General features: G+C 42.8%; 1 protein-coding gene across 13 annotated transcripts; it reads left to right on the plus strand.

Annotated features, from left to right (window-relative positions):
* The first annotated feature begins 1,144 nt into the window (after positions 1-1,144).
* On the plus strand, positions 1,145-15,897 carry CLN8 (CLN8 transmembrane ER and ERGIC protein). Of its 13 annotated transcripts, none has more exons than XM_040552444.1 (4): positions 1,145-1,176; positions 9,828-9,944; positions 10,264-10,950; positions 11,371-15,897. In XM_040552444.1, the coding sequence occupies exons 3-4, from the start codon at positions 10,408-10,410 to the stop codon at positions 11,680-11,682; spliced, it is 855 nt and encodes a 284-aa protein (XP_040408378.1). In that variant the 5' UTR covers positions 1,145-1,176; positions 9,828-9,944; positions 10,264-10,407; the 3' UTR covers positions 11,683-15,897. The 13 variants fall into 13 exon arrangements, with proteins under 13 accessions (XP_040408378.1, XP_040408387.1, XP_040408385.1 ...); XM_040552453.1 differs by having other exon boundaries at positions 1,158-1,176; positions 9,828-9,916; XM_040552451.1 differs by lacking the exon at positions 1,145-1,176 and adding an exon at positions 1,342-1,360.
* The last annotated feature ends 2,573 nt before the right edge of the window (positions 15,898-18,470 follow it).

Raw genomic sequence — 18,470 nt, forward strand, 5'->3', positions numbered from 1 at the left:
TAAAAGAGACAGGATTATTGCTGTTCGGGTTAGTATAATTTATTTTTAGGAATACCTGGAGTACGTAGTTAGAATCTTCTTATTCTAAAGAAATTTAAATATATTACATATAAAAGGATCTCCATCTTTTTCAAGTCAAGAATAACCTGCCATGAAAGAAGCTCATTCTCCCTGTTTTAAACACCTCTTATGTTTCTCCCAACCATATCTAGCAATCTCTAATTTTAATAAACTTCCTTTTTCTTTTCATTTGTTCTCCATTTTTTGAAGTTAATTGTTGCTTTGCTAAATTTGGACACCTGCCTCATTCTCAAGGATATCAGCTTTATACTGTTGTCATTATTGCACAGCACTGAAAATTGCGAAATGCCTGAGTGTCTCCAACTGGATGAAGTTGAAACTAGAAAACAAGTCATCACCTTACAAACTCCTTATCACTTATGGACTATTTATTCAAAGAAGTCATTTAAGCTGTTGGGAACCTAGTCCACGTGGTGGATTTGCTGGCATTTTACTGAAATCCCCAAAAGTAAACTTATTAGATTGGTGACTGAGGCCACAGAAATGTTTGTGGTTTCCACCCATCATTACCAAGCTTTAATTGTAAAGCCCTTGACTTCGTCTCAGACAGTTTCCATAGGAACTGTTTGAAGCTGTCTACAGACACAACTAAAAGATGGTCTGGGGTAGTAACGTGGGATCAGATCCTTGGCAGAGACCCGCATCTAAGCCAGCCACTGACTGGTCTGTTTCTAACTTGGCAAACATTATTTTGCCTCCTGGTGAAGCCCCTAGTTTCTATTCAAGTGAGACTATCTGGAGCTAAACAAAGCTCCAAAAGGATAAGCATATAGTCCTTTAGGCAGATACAGGATTTTCTTTTGATTCCTGAAGAGGCAAAGGAGGTACCTGCGTGAGAAATGGGAAAGAAGGGCTAGAGATTCTGGATAAACCTGAAACACCAGTTAGATCACACTTCATGACCACAGCTGTGAAGCAAGAACCTAACTACTAATGCAGAATAACTTGTTCCTGTTAACATTGTTAAGACATGTGGATTTGTGAGGGAGGAATAAAAAGGTTCAACTGGAAACCCAAGCTTGTATCATCACATCATGCTAGTTACCTGAAGCCAACCAGAAGCAACCAAGGAACTTGCATCCAGGACTGGACACAGTCAGTATTATTCTTATTTATTATTTGTATGGGAAGTGGTTATAGTGTCATGAGTGATGCTGGGCACTAGCAGGTGAAAATCTTCAGGGAGGAGCATAAATCTTCAGGGAGGTACTGACTGGCCACGGCTCTCCTTCTCAGAGCTGGGGGGAAGAGAGAGGAAAAATTACATGATGAAATATATGTAAGTAATGATTTAAAAGACATGTTTATGATAAATAGAACATAAAGAGAAGCTTGCAAAATAGAAAAAAAGAAAATTTTGGAGTGAGGTGTGAACTTAAGGAGACGAAGAAGAGGTGAAGCAGCAACACCTCAGGTATTGCAGATTAAATGCAGAACTAAAGGGAGAGAGAAGCTGAGATTTAGAGAAAGTCTTGAGAGAAATGATTGGGCCAAGCAGAAGAGAGCTTGAGAGTGTCTTTTATCAAAATGGAAATAAATGGGGATTAGAAGGAAAAGGGGTAGGATATCTTGTCTTGAAAGGAAGTAAAAGAATGAGAAGGGAGGAAAGGCTGAAAGAATAATTGCCCAAAGGTTGTACTTGGTGAGGTTCAAGTAAGCAGTGGACAGGGAATGGCCAGACGTCACAGGGTCAGCAGGGGCAGGGTAAACATCCTGAACCGTGTCTACTCACGTAGTAGAGTAGAGCGCTACTCAACAGCAGTTGTATACATCCATCATTTTCATAATGTGTTTATAGGGAGAACAGAAATGGGTGATAATCTTGAGAGGGATTGTGCCAAGAATCTCCAGTTCTTCTACATTATCTGAATTATCTTGTAAGATGTAAGCAGGCTGAAACTGTTAGTTCCAAATCTGGATGCTCAGCAAATCTGAATTTTATAAAATTTTGAGACTATCAAGTGCTTCATAAAGAGTACTATCACTATCTGTTCTGGAGCATAAGGAGTTAAAGTTGATTAACTCATTTAAAAATGACTGTAAGTAAAATAGAGAAAGAGTGTGCAGAAACTCCTGCTGATCTACAAGTACTGAAGAAAGCAAACCAGCGTGGGCAGATGAATATGTTATGCAATATACAGACTTTCTGAATCCTTTGCACACATGAAAGCCCTGTAATACAGGTTTTCTGGAAGAAGTTGAGTATGGTTCCTATTAGCTAAGAGGCAAAATGCCTTAAACAAGCACGTTCAAAGTGCTCCTTGGAATAACTGTAGTTTGCATGTAGGAATACTGCATAAGTGCTTGTTGGACAAGAATCAGGAGAACTTCGAGAGTATGTGTAAAATATTAACAAAGTGAGATTACACATTTGGTATTGCCACAGAGTTCCTTCAGGCAGGGTGTATGTGGTACAGCTCCCACAGATTTGAATGTAGACAGCAGATTAGCAAGTGGTAAAAGAACAAATTTTGGTTTAAAAAAAAGAATTCAAGAAGCATGCCACTGAAAATATATGATTATGTGACAGGTCAGCAGAAGTTGTTTGTGTATGTACATACTTGTGTCTGCAAATAGGCAGCCTTTTTCTTCGGGAAGAGAGGGCTAAAACCTTTTGAAAAGTCAATGGGGTCTTGACTTTTCAAGTAGTAGTAGACTTTTAATCTGCTATGGGGAAGATTGCCAGCTCATGTTTTATTTATACTGATAGGACTTAGTTCTACATATAGTACCACTGACTACAGCTATTTGGTATACTGGAATTTAAAACTAAGAGAACCTAAGGCAGTAACTTTCAAATGCTACTCAGAGAGATTTTTTTTCCCCCTCTCTGTTCATTCATTAATTCCATTCTCTCAGGGAGCCAGGGTTGAGATTTTTAGACATTACCAAAAACAGTATAGATATGAAGAAAAAGAGACTTTGTCTGGGACTCATCTGTACTGATCAATAGCACAGCTCGAGTGCTGCCCCAGAAAGACTGGCCAATTTTCAAACATTTCATTCATATTCATGCTGCAGGCTTAAATATGACTGTCAGAGAGCACAAGTCATGTTGAGACTGCAACACACATAGGACAGTCTTCACCACAGATGTAATACGAAATTTTCCTATCCTCATCAGCCAAGTTTTTGTGGTTCTCCTGAAAGCGTGGTCTCATTTGAACCATGTATGAAACATGAACAAGAGATTAAAGGTCCCATCTGTTACTTAGTCTAGCCACACTGATATTTCTGCACTATTTTTGATTGGTCACCACCTAAAATATGCTGCAGCAGGGCATATATGACTTTTTTACCCAGTGTTCTTTTAAGGGGTTAATGATTATTAAAAATAATATAATAATATAAGGCTCTTGCCATCACTGGTGATGTTGTTCCAGTGGGAACTTAAGGTAGAGCTGCAGGGTTCCCTAGAGCTGGACCCATAGGGAGCTCTGTCATGGTCCCAGTTCCTGTCTCGTATTTGTCAAGTGTATCTCCAGTCAGAAGAAAGCCTTGTAGCATTGGCTGTATGGTGGGCTCAACAAGAAGCATGAAGCATGCCATCAACAGTTGTGGCAATATGATGGAGGTCACTGGCAAGCTATAAAACGATCAGAGACCCATCTCATCAGGCAGGACTTATTCTAATATATATTCCTCATATTTTAGAAGGGTATTAAAAAGATGGAGAGCAACTTTTTGTATGGGCAAATAATGATAGGACAAGGGGGAATGACTTTAAACTAAAAGAGGGGAGATTTAGATTAGATGTTAGGAGGAAATTCTTCACTCAGAGGGTGGTGAGGCACTGGCACAGGTTGCCCAGAGAGGTTGTGGATGCCCCAGTGAGAGGGTACTAGTCTGCCTCTGGGAGCACAAGGACTTGGAAAAGGACATGGAACTGTGGCACTCTGATTTGCAGAATGAAGAAGAAAAAAGTGATAAAACTAAAGACATTGTTAACCGTCATCGGCTATCTGTATATTAGTAAGTACAACAGAGGAGCTACTGATTCATTACTGTATGCAGTATTCAATTATCAATATGCTGCCTGGAAGAATTTTGGCCTGTGCCAACTTGTACTTCTCTAGACAGCTCCTGGTTTGGGGCATTGGTCCCATTTTGAGCAGAAGCCTGGTCAAAATGACCTTGGAAGTCAGAATTTCTATGGATGTTTTGGGGGATAGCTCATGCCAAAGTCATATTCAATGGGCAGTTTGGATGTAGCTGCCCTATTTCAAAGTAACAGGCAGGCCCTACATGGACTTTGGCCTTCTTTATCTAGTAGTATAGATGTAGCCACTGAGGCAACAAAACATGAATATTGTGCAAAAAATACCGTTTAGTTCTTGACAGCAAGCAAGCAGTACCCTGCCATTGTAAAGAGGCTCCTAGCTACGATGGGGAGATCATCCAGAGTGTATGTGCAGGGCTCCCTGCCTGGAGGTGCTCTTTGCTCCTCCAGCAGTGGCATTCAGAAGATGCCAAGAAAGTCGCCTAAAACCAAGGCAGCGCAGACAGTCAGGAAACTGAGCTTTAAACAGGGCATGGGGTAGGATCCAGCTCGATTGCCTGTAAAAGGGAGGACTGAACATGACATAAAATGGAAGATGAGACTCATTACAGGAAGAACTATTTTGAAATACTTGAAGTGATCATAATTACCATAATGAGACAGCTATTAAAAAGTTGTCACTAAGTACGGTTGTAGTATCAGTAGATTGAGAAAGTAACGCTAAACTATTACATCATGGCTAAGACTGGTAGCCCTTAAAAAATAGATTTTGCTTGAGAATAGCAAGAAAGGCAGCAGAGAAGAAAAAAAAACTCAGAAAAACAACGTATCTGTGACCTTATTTTTACAGTATGATCACAGCAACTTACATGTACGTAAAACTCAAATCTCCTGCCTCAACATGTTACAATTTAAAGGAATTCCTTAAAGACAATGATGAGAAAAATAAAATTAGGGGAAGCCAGAACAGCAGCCCGCACTGTGACAGCTCCAGCAATCCACCTAGTTGACCAAGAAAAGCAAGCAGATGTAATCTTTCTGGATTTCAGCAAAGCTTTTGGTACTGTCTCCCACAATACCCTTCTGGACAAAATGTCCATCATACAGCTAAACAAGTGCATAATATAACGGATGAACAATTGGCTGATGGGTCGGGCTCAAAGGGTTATAGTAAATGTGGTTACATCAGGCTGGCAGCCAGTCACTAGGGGGGTTCCCCAGGGCTCATTTTTGGAGCCACTTCTCTTCAATGTTTTTATAAATGATCTGGACACAGGAGTCAAACGTACACTCAGTAAGTTTGCAGACGACACTAAATTAGGAGGAGCTGTTGACTCTTTTGAGGGTAGGAAAGCCTTGCAGAGAGATATTGACAGACTAGAGGGCCAGGCAATCACAAGCCACATGAAATTTAGCAAGAATAAATGCAGGATTCTGCTCCTGCGATGGGGCAACATTGGCTATACGTACAGACTGGGGAATGAGAGGCTTGACAGCATACCTAAGGAAAGGGATCTGGGGATTCCGGTTGATATCATGTTGAATATAAGTCAACAGTGTGCCCTGGCAGCCAGAAGACCCTACTGTTCCCTGGGGTGCATCAGGCATGGCATTGCTAGTCAGTTGAGGGAAGGGATTGTCCTTCTCTGCTCTGTGCCAGTGTGCCCTCACGTTGAGTACTGTGTGCAGTTTTGAGCACCACAGTATAAAAAGGACATAAAACTATTAGAGAGTGTCCAAAGGAGGGCAACAAAGACAGTGAAGGGTCTAGAGGGCATGATGTAAGAGGAGCAGCTGAGATCCCTTGGTTTGTTCAGCCCAGAGCAGAGCAGGCTGACGGGAGGCCTCATGGCAGCCTGCAGCTCCCTCACGAGGGGAGCGGAGGGGCAGGCGCTGAGCTCTGCTCTCTGGGGACAGCGACAGGACCCGAGGGAACGGCATGGAGCTGGGACAGGGGAGGGTCAGGCTGGGTGTGAGGAAAAGGTTCTGCACCAAGAGGGTGGTTGGGCACTGGGACAGGCTCCCCAGGGAAGTGGTCACAGCACTGAGCTGCTGGAGTTCAAGAAGTGTTTGGACAATGCTCTCAGACATAGGGTTTGATTTTTGGATGGTCCTATGTGGAGTCAGGAGTTGGACTCAGTGATCCTTGTGGGTCCCTTCCAACTCAGGATATCCAATGATTCTATATCACTTAGTAATGCAACATCTTTCAACAATAGCTCACTCAGCTTTTGTTTGTTCTGCTTTCTCATCCTTTTTTATGTTACCCAGGACAGGACTGGCATCGGTAGGGGAACAGAGGTAATTAAACAGATACCCACCACCAGCTAGAAAGCACTTCCCAGGTGACAGCTCCCCCAAATCTGCTTAGCATCCTTCAGACTCTATGGCTCTTTTTCTCCATCAGGGTAACCCTGACAGTATCATAGATCTATAGAGCCAAAGAAGGTTGGGAAGGGACCTTAAAGATCATGCAGTTCCAACCCTCCTGTCATAGGCAGAGATGCCACCCACTAGATCAAGTTGCGCAGGGCCTCGTCCAACCTGGCCTTGAACACCTCCAGGGATGGGGCATCCACAACCTCTCTGGGCAACCCGTTCCAGTGCCTCACCACCCTCTGAGTGAAGCATTTCCTCGTAATATCTAACCTAAATTTCCCCTCTTTTAGTTTTAAAACCGTTCCCTCTTGTCCTGTTATTGTCCAAGCAAAAAGTTGCCAACCATCTTCTTTATAAGCCCCATTTAAGTATTGACAAGCTGCAGTAAGGTCACTCCAGAGCCTTCTCTTTTCCAAGCTGAACACCTCCAGCCCTCTTAGCTTTTCTTCATAAGAGAGGTGCTCCAGCCCTGTGATCAACTTTGTAGCCCTCCTCTGGACCTGTTGTAACAGATCCTCATCTTTCTTGTGCTGGGGGCCCCAGACCTGGATGCAGTACTCCAAGTGGGGCCACAAAGCTTTGCAACAAATTTGCTCTATTTGCAAATTTCCTATAGTGCAAAGATGAATCCTTGTACCAGCAAGAGAAACTTGCCAATGCATGTCATTAGGATCTCTGTCATTTGATCATGACTGTGCTCTCTGTACAAAATAACTATTTTAACTGAAATCTCTTGGCCTTGACTTACTGCTGAGTCTGGGCCTCTCGGGCAGGGATGAGGTTGCTCGTAGTGACATGGCAGGAATGCTCCAACACGTGACTCACCAAATGACACATAAATAGTGTCTGGGTGTGTGGGCAAGGCTTCCCGAGACTTCAACCAAAGCCTGGTGTCCCTTGGGGCTGTCTATAGAGGAGCTCAGAGAAGGGCTACTGGCAGCTTGCAATGCCTCACACCCAGCATGTAGAAGGCAGTAGATTTTGTTTCTGGATTTTTCATATGAACAACCGAGGATGGCTGCTCATGTCTAAACTCTTGAGGTGGCACATAAACAGATTTAACTTTTCAGAAAGCTTGGGGAGTCCATCAGGGACAAAGTTATCACATTAACAATTAAAAACACATGAACAAGAAAAAAAGAAAAAGAAAAAAAAAAACCCTCCTCCCCAGATATCCCTCTACTTTGGCAGCACCCAGTTTTCCACCACTAACAGCAGTGCTGCTTGCCTCTCGGGCTGGAAGCTGAGCACCGGTCAGACTTCGAAGACTTTTATTTCCTAGGTGTAGTCTTTCACCACAAGCACGCCCGGCTTAGGGTTTCAGCTGTTCTAGACCAATTTTCCGTGTAAGGGAAGTTGTGGCTTGATTTTTATTTTTCAGTGGAATCATGTGGTCAGCCATGGAACTGAGCTTCCCCTTGGCAAAACCCTCAGTCAGCTCAGTGACTTGTGTAGAATCATAGAAACATTAAGGTTGGAAAAGACTTTCAAGATTATCTGGTCCAACCATCCCCCTACTACCGATGTCACCCACTAAACCATGTCCCTAAGCACCAGGTCCAACCTTTCCTTGAACACCCCCAGGGGTGGTGACTCCACCACCTCTCTGGGCAACCCGTTCCAATGCCTGACCATTCTTTCTAAGAAGAAATGTCTCCTAATCTCCAACCTAAACCTCCCCTGGTGCAACTTGAGGCCATTCCCTCTAGTCCTGTCACCGGTTATCTGTGAGAAGAGGCCAACCCCCAGCTCCCCACACCTTCCTTTCAGGTAGCTGTAGAAAGCAATAAGGTCTCCCCTGAGCCTCCTCTTCTCCAGACTAAACAACCCCAGTTCCCTCAGCTGCTCCTCATAGGACTTGTGATCCAAACTGAAACCCAGACATGGGTTTGCACCACCGCTGAGGAAACCTCCATGTGTGGTTTCGCTGGGCCCTCCCGTGTTGCTCTCAGAACCAGGCAGCCTGAGTCACGGGGATGACAAGATCATTTTTGACAAGTATGGAAAGAATCATGTAGCAGCACTCTGTGACATCCCCTTTATAATTTGCTGTCTTTAATGAAATTGGATAATTACAGGTAAGGGTACTCGCTGTGGCATCGGTGCTGCTTTTTTTTTTTTTTTTTCCAACAGGCATCTAGTAAATACGATTAACTTTTCAGTGGTAGTGAGGAGTCTGTTTCAGTGGGGGAAAAATGTAAACAAGGCTGTTTTCAAACTTAAAGTGGAAAACAAACAAACAAACAAACAAACAAAAAAAAAACCAGTCCTCCTCATGGATTTCCTCTGAGGAAAATCGCGAGGGTGCCTGCTGCTCCTGGAGCCCCTTCTGTGTCAAGACGCCTCGGGGCCCTTGCAGACCGGTTCCCCCCCCACCGGGTGGCAGTGGTACGGCCGGGCCCTACCCGCGCGGCGCAGCACGGTGCGGTTCGTACCACCGGGCCGGCACGCGGGGGGGGCGGGGGGAGAGGAGGAGGAGGAGGGCGGTGTTAGCGCCTGCGCGCTGGGTGCATGGCGCCGGCGGAGCGGAGCGGGGTGGTGGCGGAGCCGAGCCGGGGGGCCGGGGGGTGTCTCGCCGGCCGCAGGCGGCCCCGGAGCCGGGAAGGGCCGGGCCGCCATCTCGGGCAGCGCTGCCGGCGAGGAGCGGCGGGTGCGAGCGAGGTGCGTGCGTCGGGGCCGCCCCTGGGCTCTTAGGGGCGAGGAGAGGGGGTTTGGGGTCGGTGCCGCCGGGCGCTGCCCTGCCCGTGTGGCGCCGAGGGGCTCGGGGCCCCTCAGGGGCTGCATGGGGCCGGGGGAGCTGCGGGAGGAGCAGGTCCCTGCAGCGCCCAACACCTGGCCCCGGCCCGTCCCCTGGTGGGGGCGTTTTGTAGGGTGAGGCGAGGGGGGTGCAGCTCGCTGGGGTCTCTGAGCCCCGAAACCTAGCTCCTGCCACGCTGGGGTCTGCCGGGTGGCGGTGGGGCTGGTGGTCCTGCTGGTGTCATGTAAATTGTAACACGAAGTGGCACTCGCACATTTCCCTCTTATCCCCTCCCCACAAGTCCATGATCATCACCTACGGTGTGTTCAGGAAGTTTCAGCTAACTTGAGGTGCCTACTGCAGGACTGTTCAGTTAATTATGATAATGCTGCTAATAACACACATTAACGTTGCTTGTCTGCATTCCACGCTCTTCTCGCATTTTTGGAATAGATTTTCTGTTGGAAAGTTGTTTAATCTTTGGAGGCTGATTGCTAAGCCATGTTTTGAGACATGATCTTGAAAACCCTTTTGTGCTTTGTGCTGTTATCCCATACGAGTTATCCCATGTGTTATCCCATGTGACTTATTTCATATGCAGGGATAACTTTTCATATTTTTATGTCCCAGGGGTGTATGTGAGATTCAGAATCGCTCTCAAAGCTGTAAGAAGTTGTGGAAAATCAGTGAGGGAAAAGCAGAGGAGCAGAAGAATAATGGTTAGTGACAGCCCGTTGTTGTTGAAATGTGAGTTTCGTGAGTAAGAAAACAGGATTTGCTTCTTGTGTTTTCTCTTCCTCTTTCTTGCCTTCCTTCTTTGCCCTCTTCTTCTTTTGCTTCAGTGAATTACTTTGTACTAGTAGAGATTTTCCAGGCCAGTTGTTAATCTTAAAAAAAAAAAGTTTGGTTTTTTTTCATTTATTTACTTGTCTTTGGGATGACTGTGCCTAATGGCAACAGGACCAAAGTCTTACTGCAATAAAAGTGAGTTTCATGTAGTTCAGGAGCTGTGTATACAGATGATTATTAAAAAGACTCACTCTATTTTTTTTTCTTCTTCTTCCAGATGGAAAAAAAAGAGTTCATGGTTTCTGGTTTGCATATTAGCAGAGGCTGAATAGGCATAAAGGAGACAATAGTGTGGGTAAGAAGTGTCCAGCCCCTTGCAAGACTTTGATCTATTACAAGGAAAAAAAAAAAAGAAGAAGAAATGAATCCCACAAATGATGATCCAGTGTTTGGGACCATTTTTGACTGGGACTATCTCTTATGGGAAGTTCGTTTGGCCTTTTTAGCTGCTGGTTTTTTAATCTACCTGGGAGTATTTCTTCTGTCCCACTGGTTGTCTTCCTGGATAAGTACCACTTATCGTGCCTTGCATGCAAGGGAGAAGGTGTTTTGGAATATGGCAGTCACACGTGGTGTGTTTGGACTTCAGAGCTGTGTTTCTGGCCTATGGGCTTTGCTCATAGATCCCGTTTTTCATGCAGACAAAGTGTATTCACAGCAAAAGTGGAGCTGGTTTAACTGTTTAATAGCTGCTGGATTTTTCTTGCTTGAAAATGTAGCTGTTCACATGTCCAACATTGTTTTTAGAACATTTGATGTGTTCTTGGTAGTTCATCACCTACTTGCTTTTGGTGGCTTGGCTGGTCTAGTAATCAATGTAGAATCTGGACATTATCTACCTTTGATGGGAATGTTGCTGGAGATGAGCACTCCCTCAACGTGCATTTCCTGGATGCTTCTAAAGGTAAGAACTTGGTAATTTCCAAATTATGTTTGTAAGAGCTTTTGTGCATCTCACTTCCCCGTAAATAATCTGTGTGGTTTGCCTAGATAACTTTGCAGCAGGGCTGTTCATTTAACTGACATCCATGTTATTGTGATACCTGTTTTTGTCATGATCACGTTTCTGTAGTCCTCCAGACAGACTTCTGCGTGATGGTGTCCGTGTTTGGATAGTGGGATGGTTTGGAGTTTGGGTTTGGGATGATGTACGTGTGACAAAATACCATAGCTCTATGTGAAGCACCATATCTCTATGTGAAAAAATGCCTGAGGGGATGTGTATGCAAAAGCTGGGTGTTTGCATTAGTTCTAGGGATTCTTTGCTTCCTTATCTTGAAATAACAATCTCACTTCTGCATACTTTCTGTTCTTGTTTTTCTAGGCTGGCTGTGCAAATACCTTTTTCTGGAAGGCCAACCAGTGGGTGATGATCCACCTGTTCCACTGCCGCATGATTCTTACTTACCACATGTGGTGGGTGCTCATTTTCAACTGGAGTTCTGTGATAGAAAATCTGGGACTTCTTCATTTTATTGTTTCATTCTCTGGATTATTTGCCGTCACACTAATACTTAACCCGTACTGGACATACAAAAAAACTCAGCAGCTCCTCAGCCCAACTGACTGGAACTTTGAACGTAAAGCGACAGAAAATGGAAAATTAAATGGTGACACACATCAAAAGAAGATGTAACACTGAAACATCTGTTTCCTAGTATGATATTAGCATACAGCAGAAAAAATACACTGCGAAGTAATCTGCCCATGATGTAGAAGCTTTTGCAAGAAGCTCATTAACGAAGTCATTCCTTGCTGTTAGTATTCTGTAAGCATAAGAAGTATTTAAAATCATTGTCTGTATTTCATACATACCTAAGATCTTCAACATCTTAGTGAAGAATTACGCAGGTGTTTTGTCAGGGTGAACAGTATTTCATGATTTAGCAATTGGTATTTCATGATTTAGCAATGACATGCTCTCTAATGGTATCTTTTGTCCTAATGCTTCTAAGTGGCTTTGTAGTTAATTTGTCCACTGATCTCAGCTTGAATCAAGTTTAGCTTGATTCCTGTTTCACCTGTGAAGGACATACTGATACTGAAAATCTCGTTCAGAAGTTTATTAAGATCAACTGTGGCCCTAATGAGGTATGTGTGGGTACCTAGTTCCTGTGTGCTATTAAATTGTTCCCGGTGGTTGAATTGGTCATGTGGCAGAATGTAGTTATGGCTGGATTTTTATTTTATTTTTTTAAGTGCACAGGATGAAAAGGAATAGGGGGTTGAGTGCTTGCTGTCAAAGTGAGTTGTAGTTTCCAGGTTGCCTTTTGTATGGGAGTTCATATCCACCACAAACATGTATGTAGTAAGGAGTGGGAGTGTCAGTTCGTTATGCTGGTGGTCGAGCTAGGTAATCATGGTGCTCCTTTCTGGACTTGAGATAACAAGAATCAATGACAAAACCTTTGGCTGTTTAATCCTTGAAAAAATTGCTGGTTGACTGGTGAGATTATCTTCTTTGTGGGTCCCAAATGAGTAGTTGTGCAATTAGATCCACTAGTACTCCTGTTATAGTTCCTCATATTTTTGGAAAGCCTCTTAGTAGTTATCGAGGATTTTAGAATCTGAGGTGACTCCATTTTGGAGGGAAGCCCATACCACCTCTTTTAGAAGTTCTGTTGTTCTTTTAGTATTTTTATTTTTAATGTTTTTATTTTACTTTGAAGAACACTCAAAGTGAGACTAACAGTCCTCTGCACTTTATCTACCACATCTCTAAATCTTTCCTTGACCTAGGGAACAGAGCTGCTTTTTAGATTGGGGCTTAGCAAATTGTGGTGGTTTTTCTCCCGCTGATAACACTCAGTCCTGGATATAATTTTGGACAGCTGATCAGGGTATAGAGATCACGATAGAAGAGAGTGACACCTAGTGGCAGGAGAGTGACAAATATGCTTAATTACTGTTGCACTGAACTATTGAAACATTGTCATCTGCTGTGACATTGCTGCTGCGCAGGTTTATTTTCCAAAGTAATATGACTGGACAAGCCCAGGCTGTGAGGAATTTTAGGTTGAGGCTTTGTCTGCTGATCCGTGGTGAAACATACTGTTTTAAATTAAGGTGGGGGAGGACTTTTTGGTGTAAACAAGCCCATTTAATTAATTTTGGCAGAAATGTCTTGGATTTTGTTAGGATGAAGGTAGGGAAACTAGCGTTCAGGTTGCTGTGTTCCCTAATTCACTTTGCATGAGTACAGAATTGAAGAACTGCTCTCAAAGGGGTAGGGTGAGGAATCTTTCTGTTAGGTCACAAATTTATATCCAGATCTTGATAGTGGTGAATATCTGAAATTGCCTGTTCAAAACTAGGCTGAGAAGATCATTGTAATTTTACACAGCAACCGTATCTATTATCTTGCTGATATTCAGTACAGAAGATGTAAATTTTGTGCTATCTTCTTATTTCTAAGCAGGCCAGAATGAGGTTGTAGTGTTTTGGCAGTATGGCCTGCCTGGATGTCATGCTGTAGAAAAAAAAAAGAGTTCTCTGAAGCTAGAAATTGTCCTTCTCCTGACGGGTTACGTGAGAGAGAGTAATAATGAAAGTGCTTTAGGAGAAAGAAGAGGAATGGATTCCTCAGAAAGAGAACTGAATCACAGGATGGCTGAGGTCGGCAGGACCTCTGGAGGCATCTGCTCCAACCCCTGCTCAAGCAGGGCTACCCAGAGCAAGGGGCCCAGGACCACGTCCAGGTGGTTTTTGAAGATCTCCAAGGAGGAAACTCCACAACCTCTCTGGGCAGCTTGGACTCTCCAGTATGCCCATGTCTTTCTTGTACTGGGGTGCCCAAAACTGGAGCCAGCACTGCAGATATGTCTCTCCAGTGCTGAAGAGTGGGGAAAGATCACTACCTTCGACCTGCTGGCAGCATGCTGCCTAATGCAGCCAAGAATGCCATCAGCCTTCTTTGCAGCAAGGGCACATTGCTGGCTCATGTTCAACTTGGTGTCCACCAGGGCTCTCAGGACCTTTTCTGCAAAGCTGCTTTCCAGCTGGGCGGTCCCCAGCAAACGTGATCTAAATGCGCATTGTGCAGAATACGAGTCTGGGGAAGGGGGATGCTAAGTCACTAGGCATCAAGGTGATGGTGCGCTCCTTGTAGCTCAGAATTCAAAGGTTTGGATTCAATAAAGCATGGTAATAACCAGAAGTCCTAGCTACAGAAGTGTGAAGAATCCTAACAGAAAATTACCTTCGGAAAAGAAGTTTGGGCTAAGTGCTCGGTTTTTACAGTGGCTGGCTAAAGGAAGTGAAATTTCTATGTGCTAAAATAAAGCAGTTTGAAAGGTTGGGATTAGTGAATTTGGGGCTGAAAAATAAGGTTAGGTGTGGTCAAGGCAGACAGGTGGATAGTTAAGTCAGTGACACCAGACTTCTAATGCTTAATATTTGTATTATTAATTGACGTGTTAACTATTAATTTAAGTGGACTTTAAATCTTTCATTAAAAGTATTGTGATCAGAATAGAGCAATCTTTTAATACGCATCTTTGTGCAAGTTTTTTCCATGTAATGACCACCTTATAGTATATCTCTAAAACCTTTTGCATGTCTTACTATGTAATGAATAATACCTAAGAGCGCCTGCTAACCTAACTACTGCTACACCTGCTAGAGCAGGAGAGCTATGCAATAATACAAATGACAGCATTCACTTCATATTTCTGTTGGTTGGAGGGGTGAAGGGATTTTACATTCCAGCTAGAAATACAACACGACATAGAAATACAGACAACCTTCCTTCTCCATCTTGAAGGGCAGCAGGTGGAGTTATCAGTTCTGTTACACAGAGCCTCTTCTTTTTTTTCTACTGAAGTGTTTTCTTTACTTCCTTTTTCTTCTTTGGCTGCTCCCTTCAGAATAACCTTTCCTGGTTTATGACTATGAGTGACTGTCTTACTGCTCTGAAGAAAAGGACTGAAAAAAAAAACACTGAAGGTTCTGTTGTCTAATTACTTTTATAATCATTTCAACCCAAAAATTAGTTACAGTTTGTTTATAAATTTTGTTCATGTGAAATTAATCCCAGTCCTTCTCAGGCCTCTTTTGTAAGGTCTTATCTTCAGTCTGATGTAGAAAACATTCACTATCAACTTCAGCAGGAACAGGATCAAGTCACAGGGGGTGCCACTGCCATGATTTGGAAACCTTTGGCATAATTTTTTTGGGGTGAATTTTCTGCTTGCCAAGGTGACTGTTAGACACTTCATCCTCCTTTCTTTTTGGGCAGGCTTACCCAAGGAGTGCTGTTTGTGTCACCTTTCTGGGTGAAGTTTTTTTTGAAAAGATAACCTGTGTTTTGGTTTGTGGTGTTTTTTATTGTTTTTGTTGTTTGTTTGTTTGTTTTGGGGGTGTTTCTGTTTTTTTAATAAATAAAACAGAAAAGTGTCTGATCTAAGGCGCCCTGGCCAGACATCTGGTTCTGGCTGTATTCATACAGCCTCCCTAAATCACAGTTTGTTTTCCTCCGTTTGTGTCTTACATCCTATGTTTTTTTCCAAAACCTGTTACATTTACTCTTACCTGGTCATGATCCCACAGCAGGCACGGTACCACAGCGACGTTTTTGGCTAACAGTTTCCAGCACTTACTGTTGATCTCTTCTTCTGTTAAATACCGAAGTCCAAATCTTTCAGGTTTTTGGCTTTTTTTTCCTGATAACACTGATTAAATATTGATGTTGTACAGTTATGAAAGACACCCTTCTTAACCTCAGGGAGATTCCCACTTAAAGTGAATTTAGAAATGTTAATGAATTAATAAATTCAAGTCTGTTCCTTGTACAATGCAACGTTTGTTGAATGCGTCTTTACACTGAGTGCATAAATAAAAGTATTTTATTGAACGTTGTCTACCATGAGTTTTTTTACTGTTGAAAATAATGCCTCAATTATTTTTACTTGCTATTTGTAGCTGATACAGTCTGAAATATATGTATTTAAAGATGACTTACTTATTTGGAAATGCTCTCCTAAACTTGATAAGGGTAATGTCATACCCATGGCAATAGCTCTAAAGCCTTGTAAACTAATGTCCTTTCACCGTCAACTTTTAACATTAGCATGTTTGGGTTAAAACTCTAGAAACTGTCCTGTGTATGTGGGCATGTACTAAAAATGGCTAAAAAGTATCATTTAGCAACTCTTGTTGGTGTATTTGAAGCATGTGATTGTTTTTTGCATTAGGCTGTAACTATGAAGACATCATCTGGAGCCACGTGATGCTTCATAGTTTAGCATCACTTAAAAAAAAAAGTTTAATTTCTGAGTAGCAAAATACAGTTATAAACACTGAACATGTGCATCTTGAGTGGTGCTCTGCAGGACTTAATGTCTGATGCCTTTTAGCATTAATGAGCTAAAGGAAAATATCGCCGTTACTGGCATTTCAACTATTCTTATAAGAATGCACTGTACAAGCAACTGGCTGGCATAATTTTGGTAGCTGCCTCTGCAGAGAAGTCTCCAAGATTCATTGAGGCAGAAGCAGAGATGTTCATGTGCAAAGCTCCACTAGCTGTGGAATGTGTGTGGGCACAGAATGGGGTGAGGAGAACAATGCTTGTATGAATAAAGTCCTTCCTTGTAAACAATCTGTGAAAGGAACATGTTGCTAATATTTTGCTACTCAGATGTTCTCAATTGATAGATAAATATATTTTACTTTGTAGCTCTTGCCATATTCCCAGAAATGTATTAGCACACAGTTATGCTGACAGCGTTACTCAGCAGTCGCAATCTTTTGATCTCGTGTCGTGGCACTGGTATTTAAGTTGATAATTTGGAACAAAAAAATAAGTGAAAGTCTTTAATTAAGGAAATTATGCCTGTTGCTTTAGTTGTCAGCCCCCAGATGGGTTTGCAGTGTTGGAAGAGACATTGCAGGCTCTGATCTGATCGACTAATTAGTGTGTTCTGCTAGTGGTGGTGTCACAGAAACAAGCAGCACATTGTGCCTTCCTGTTTTCCCAGAGCAAAACAATGCTGAGTGAGGTAGATGACAAAGATAATAACGCCACGAACACGTGCAAGACGTACAAGAACAGCAACGTTCAAAGTGGCAGAGACGAGCCTAACTTGAGAGGAGTGGGACCTGCTCACGTGTGCGCGAAGAAGAAATGAGGCAAATTGGCTGTGCAGTCACCTGCTGCCCTGTCTGTGCGCGTTCGGGTGAGTCAGCCAGGGTCACTTCTGGGTCCTTCAGGGCATGACCTGAGCAGAGGGAGCGGAAGTTCAGTGCTAGATTCATCTGATACAGTATGCATTACTTCTCGTCTGGAATATTTATTTCCTCACGTGATCCTCTTTTTAGCTTCCCCTGCTGCTTTGAATGCTCACATCGCATTAGAAGTGATGCTGTGAATGCTGTGAATGTCTTCTGATATTTACTTTAAAGACTTGTGAGCGTGTGCATGGTTTTAGTATTGGTTTGATCAGAGCAGCTCCAGCTGCTCACCTGGGCCTGTTTTTTCATATTGTAAATGCTGTATAGGTCTGCAACTTTTCCTCTCCTGTTTTGCTATTTCTGCTGCCAAAAGCACTTCGCCATGTGAACAGTGTTTTGTCACCAAAACAGTGTTCACTGAAGTTGAGGTATAGGGCTTGCACCAAATGTGGAAAAAATATACCAGAGAAAGGACTAAGTTTGCCCTTGTGATTGTACATTCATTTTTTTTTCTCGTGTATAAGGTAGAGGGTTGACTTTACTGCATTTCTGGATCGTACAGTTCTGCTGGCCGAATCTTTTAAGAGAAATCAAGGTGATAACTACAATACCTTGAAAAGCGAAGCCATGCAGACAAACTATAAAAGTAGGATCAAGTGGTTTGTGTAGAATGGACAGGGGGCATCTAACGAGCTTGGTCAGTCTGTCTTAAAAGTTGTATTTCCAGGGCAAAAGTGTGTCCTTGAAAGCAGCAGCAGCCTTTTTGAGAAGTCATAGGGAATAAGTACGAAAAAAATTAAGAGGCTTTGGATGAGATTGCTGAGACCAGTTGTTGTGTTATACAGTGCTGATCAGGTTGCAGCTGGGTGTTGAATAAGTTGGTTGTCTGATGCTTTAACTCTTTTTTTCTCAGCAGCATGTTTTGGGTATCAAAACATATATTGGATGAAGCCAAGTTTGAGGACTTCTTTTAGGACATCAGAACTCTCAAGCAATGTATAGCCCAAGGCCAAAAGAGCCTACAGTGAATTCTAATTCATAATCATTCACTCTTGTACTATCATTGCCTTTTTATCTTACATAATTAATTTTACCCCTGGAGGCTCTCTTGCATATTCATGAGAACAAAACAATCTGCTCTTTTATTTTCCTGTCTATCCTCATACTTATTATTTGCCACTTTTCCCACTTGAATTCCTCTGAAATGTTGGTGGCTTTGAGTTATACATAGTATTTCATATAAAGTCTTTTCTT

This window comes from Cygnus olor, chromosome 3, assembly GCF_009769625.2.
Source record: "Cygnus olor isolate bCygOlo1 chromosome 3, bCygOlo1.pri.v2, whole genome shotgun sequence".
Lineage (NCBI taxonomy): Eukaryota > Metazoa > Chordata > Aves > Anseriformes > Anatidae > Cygnus > Cygnus olor.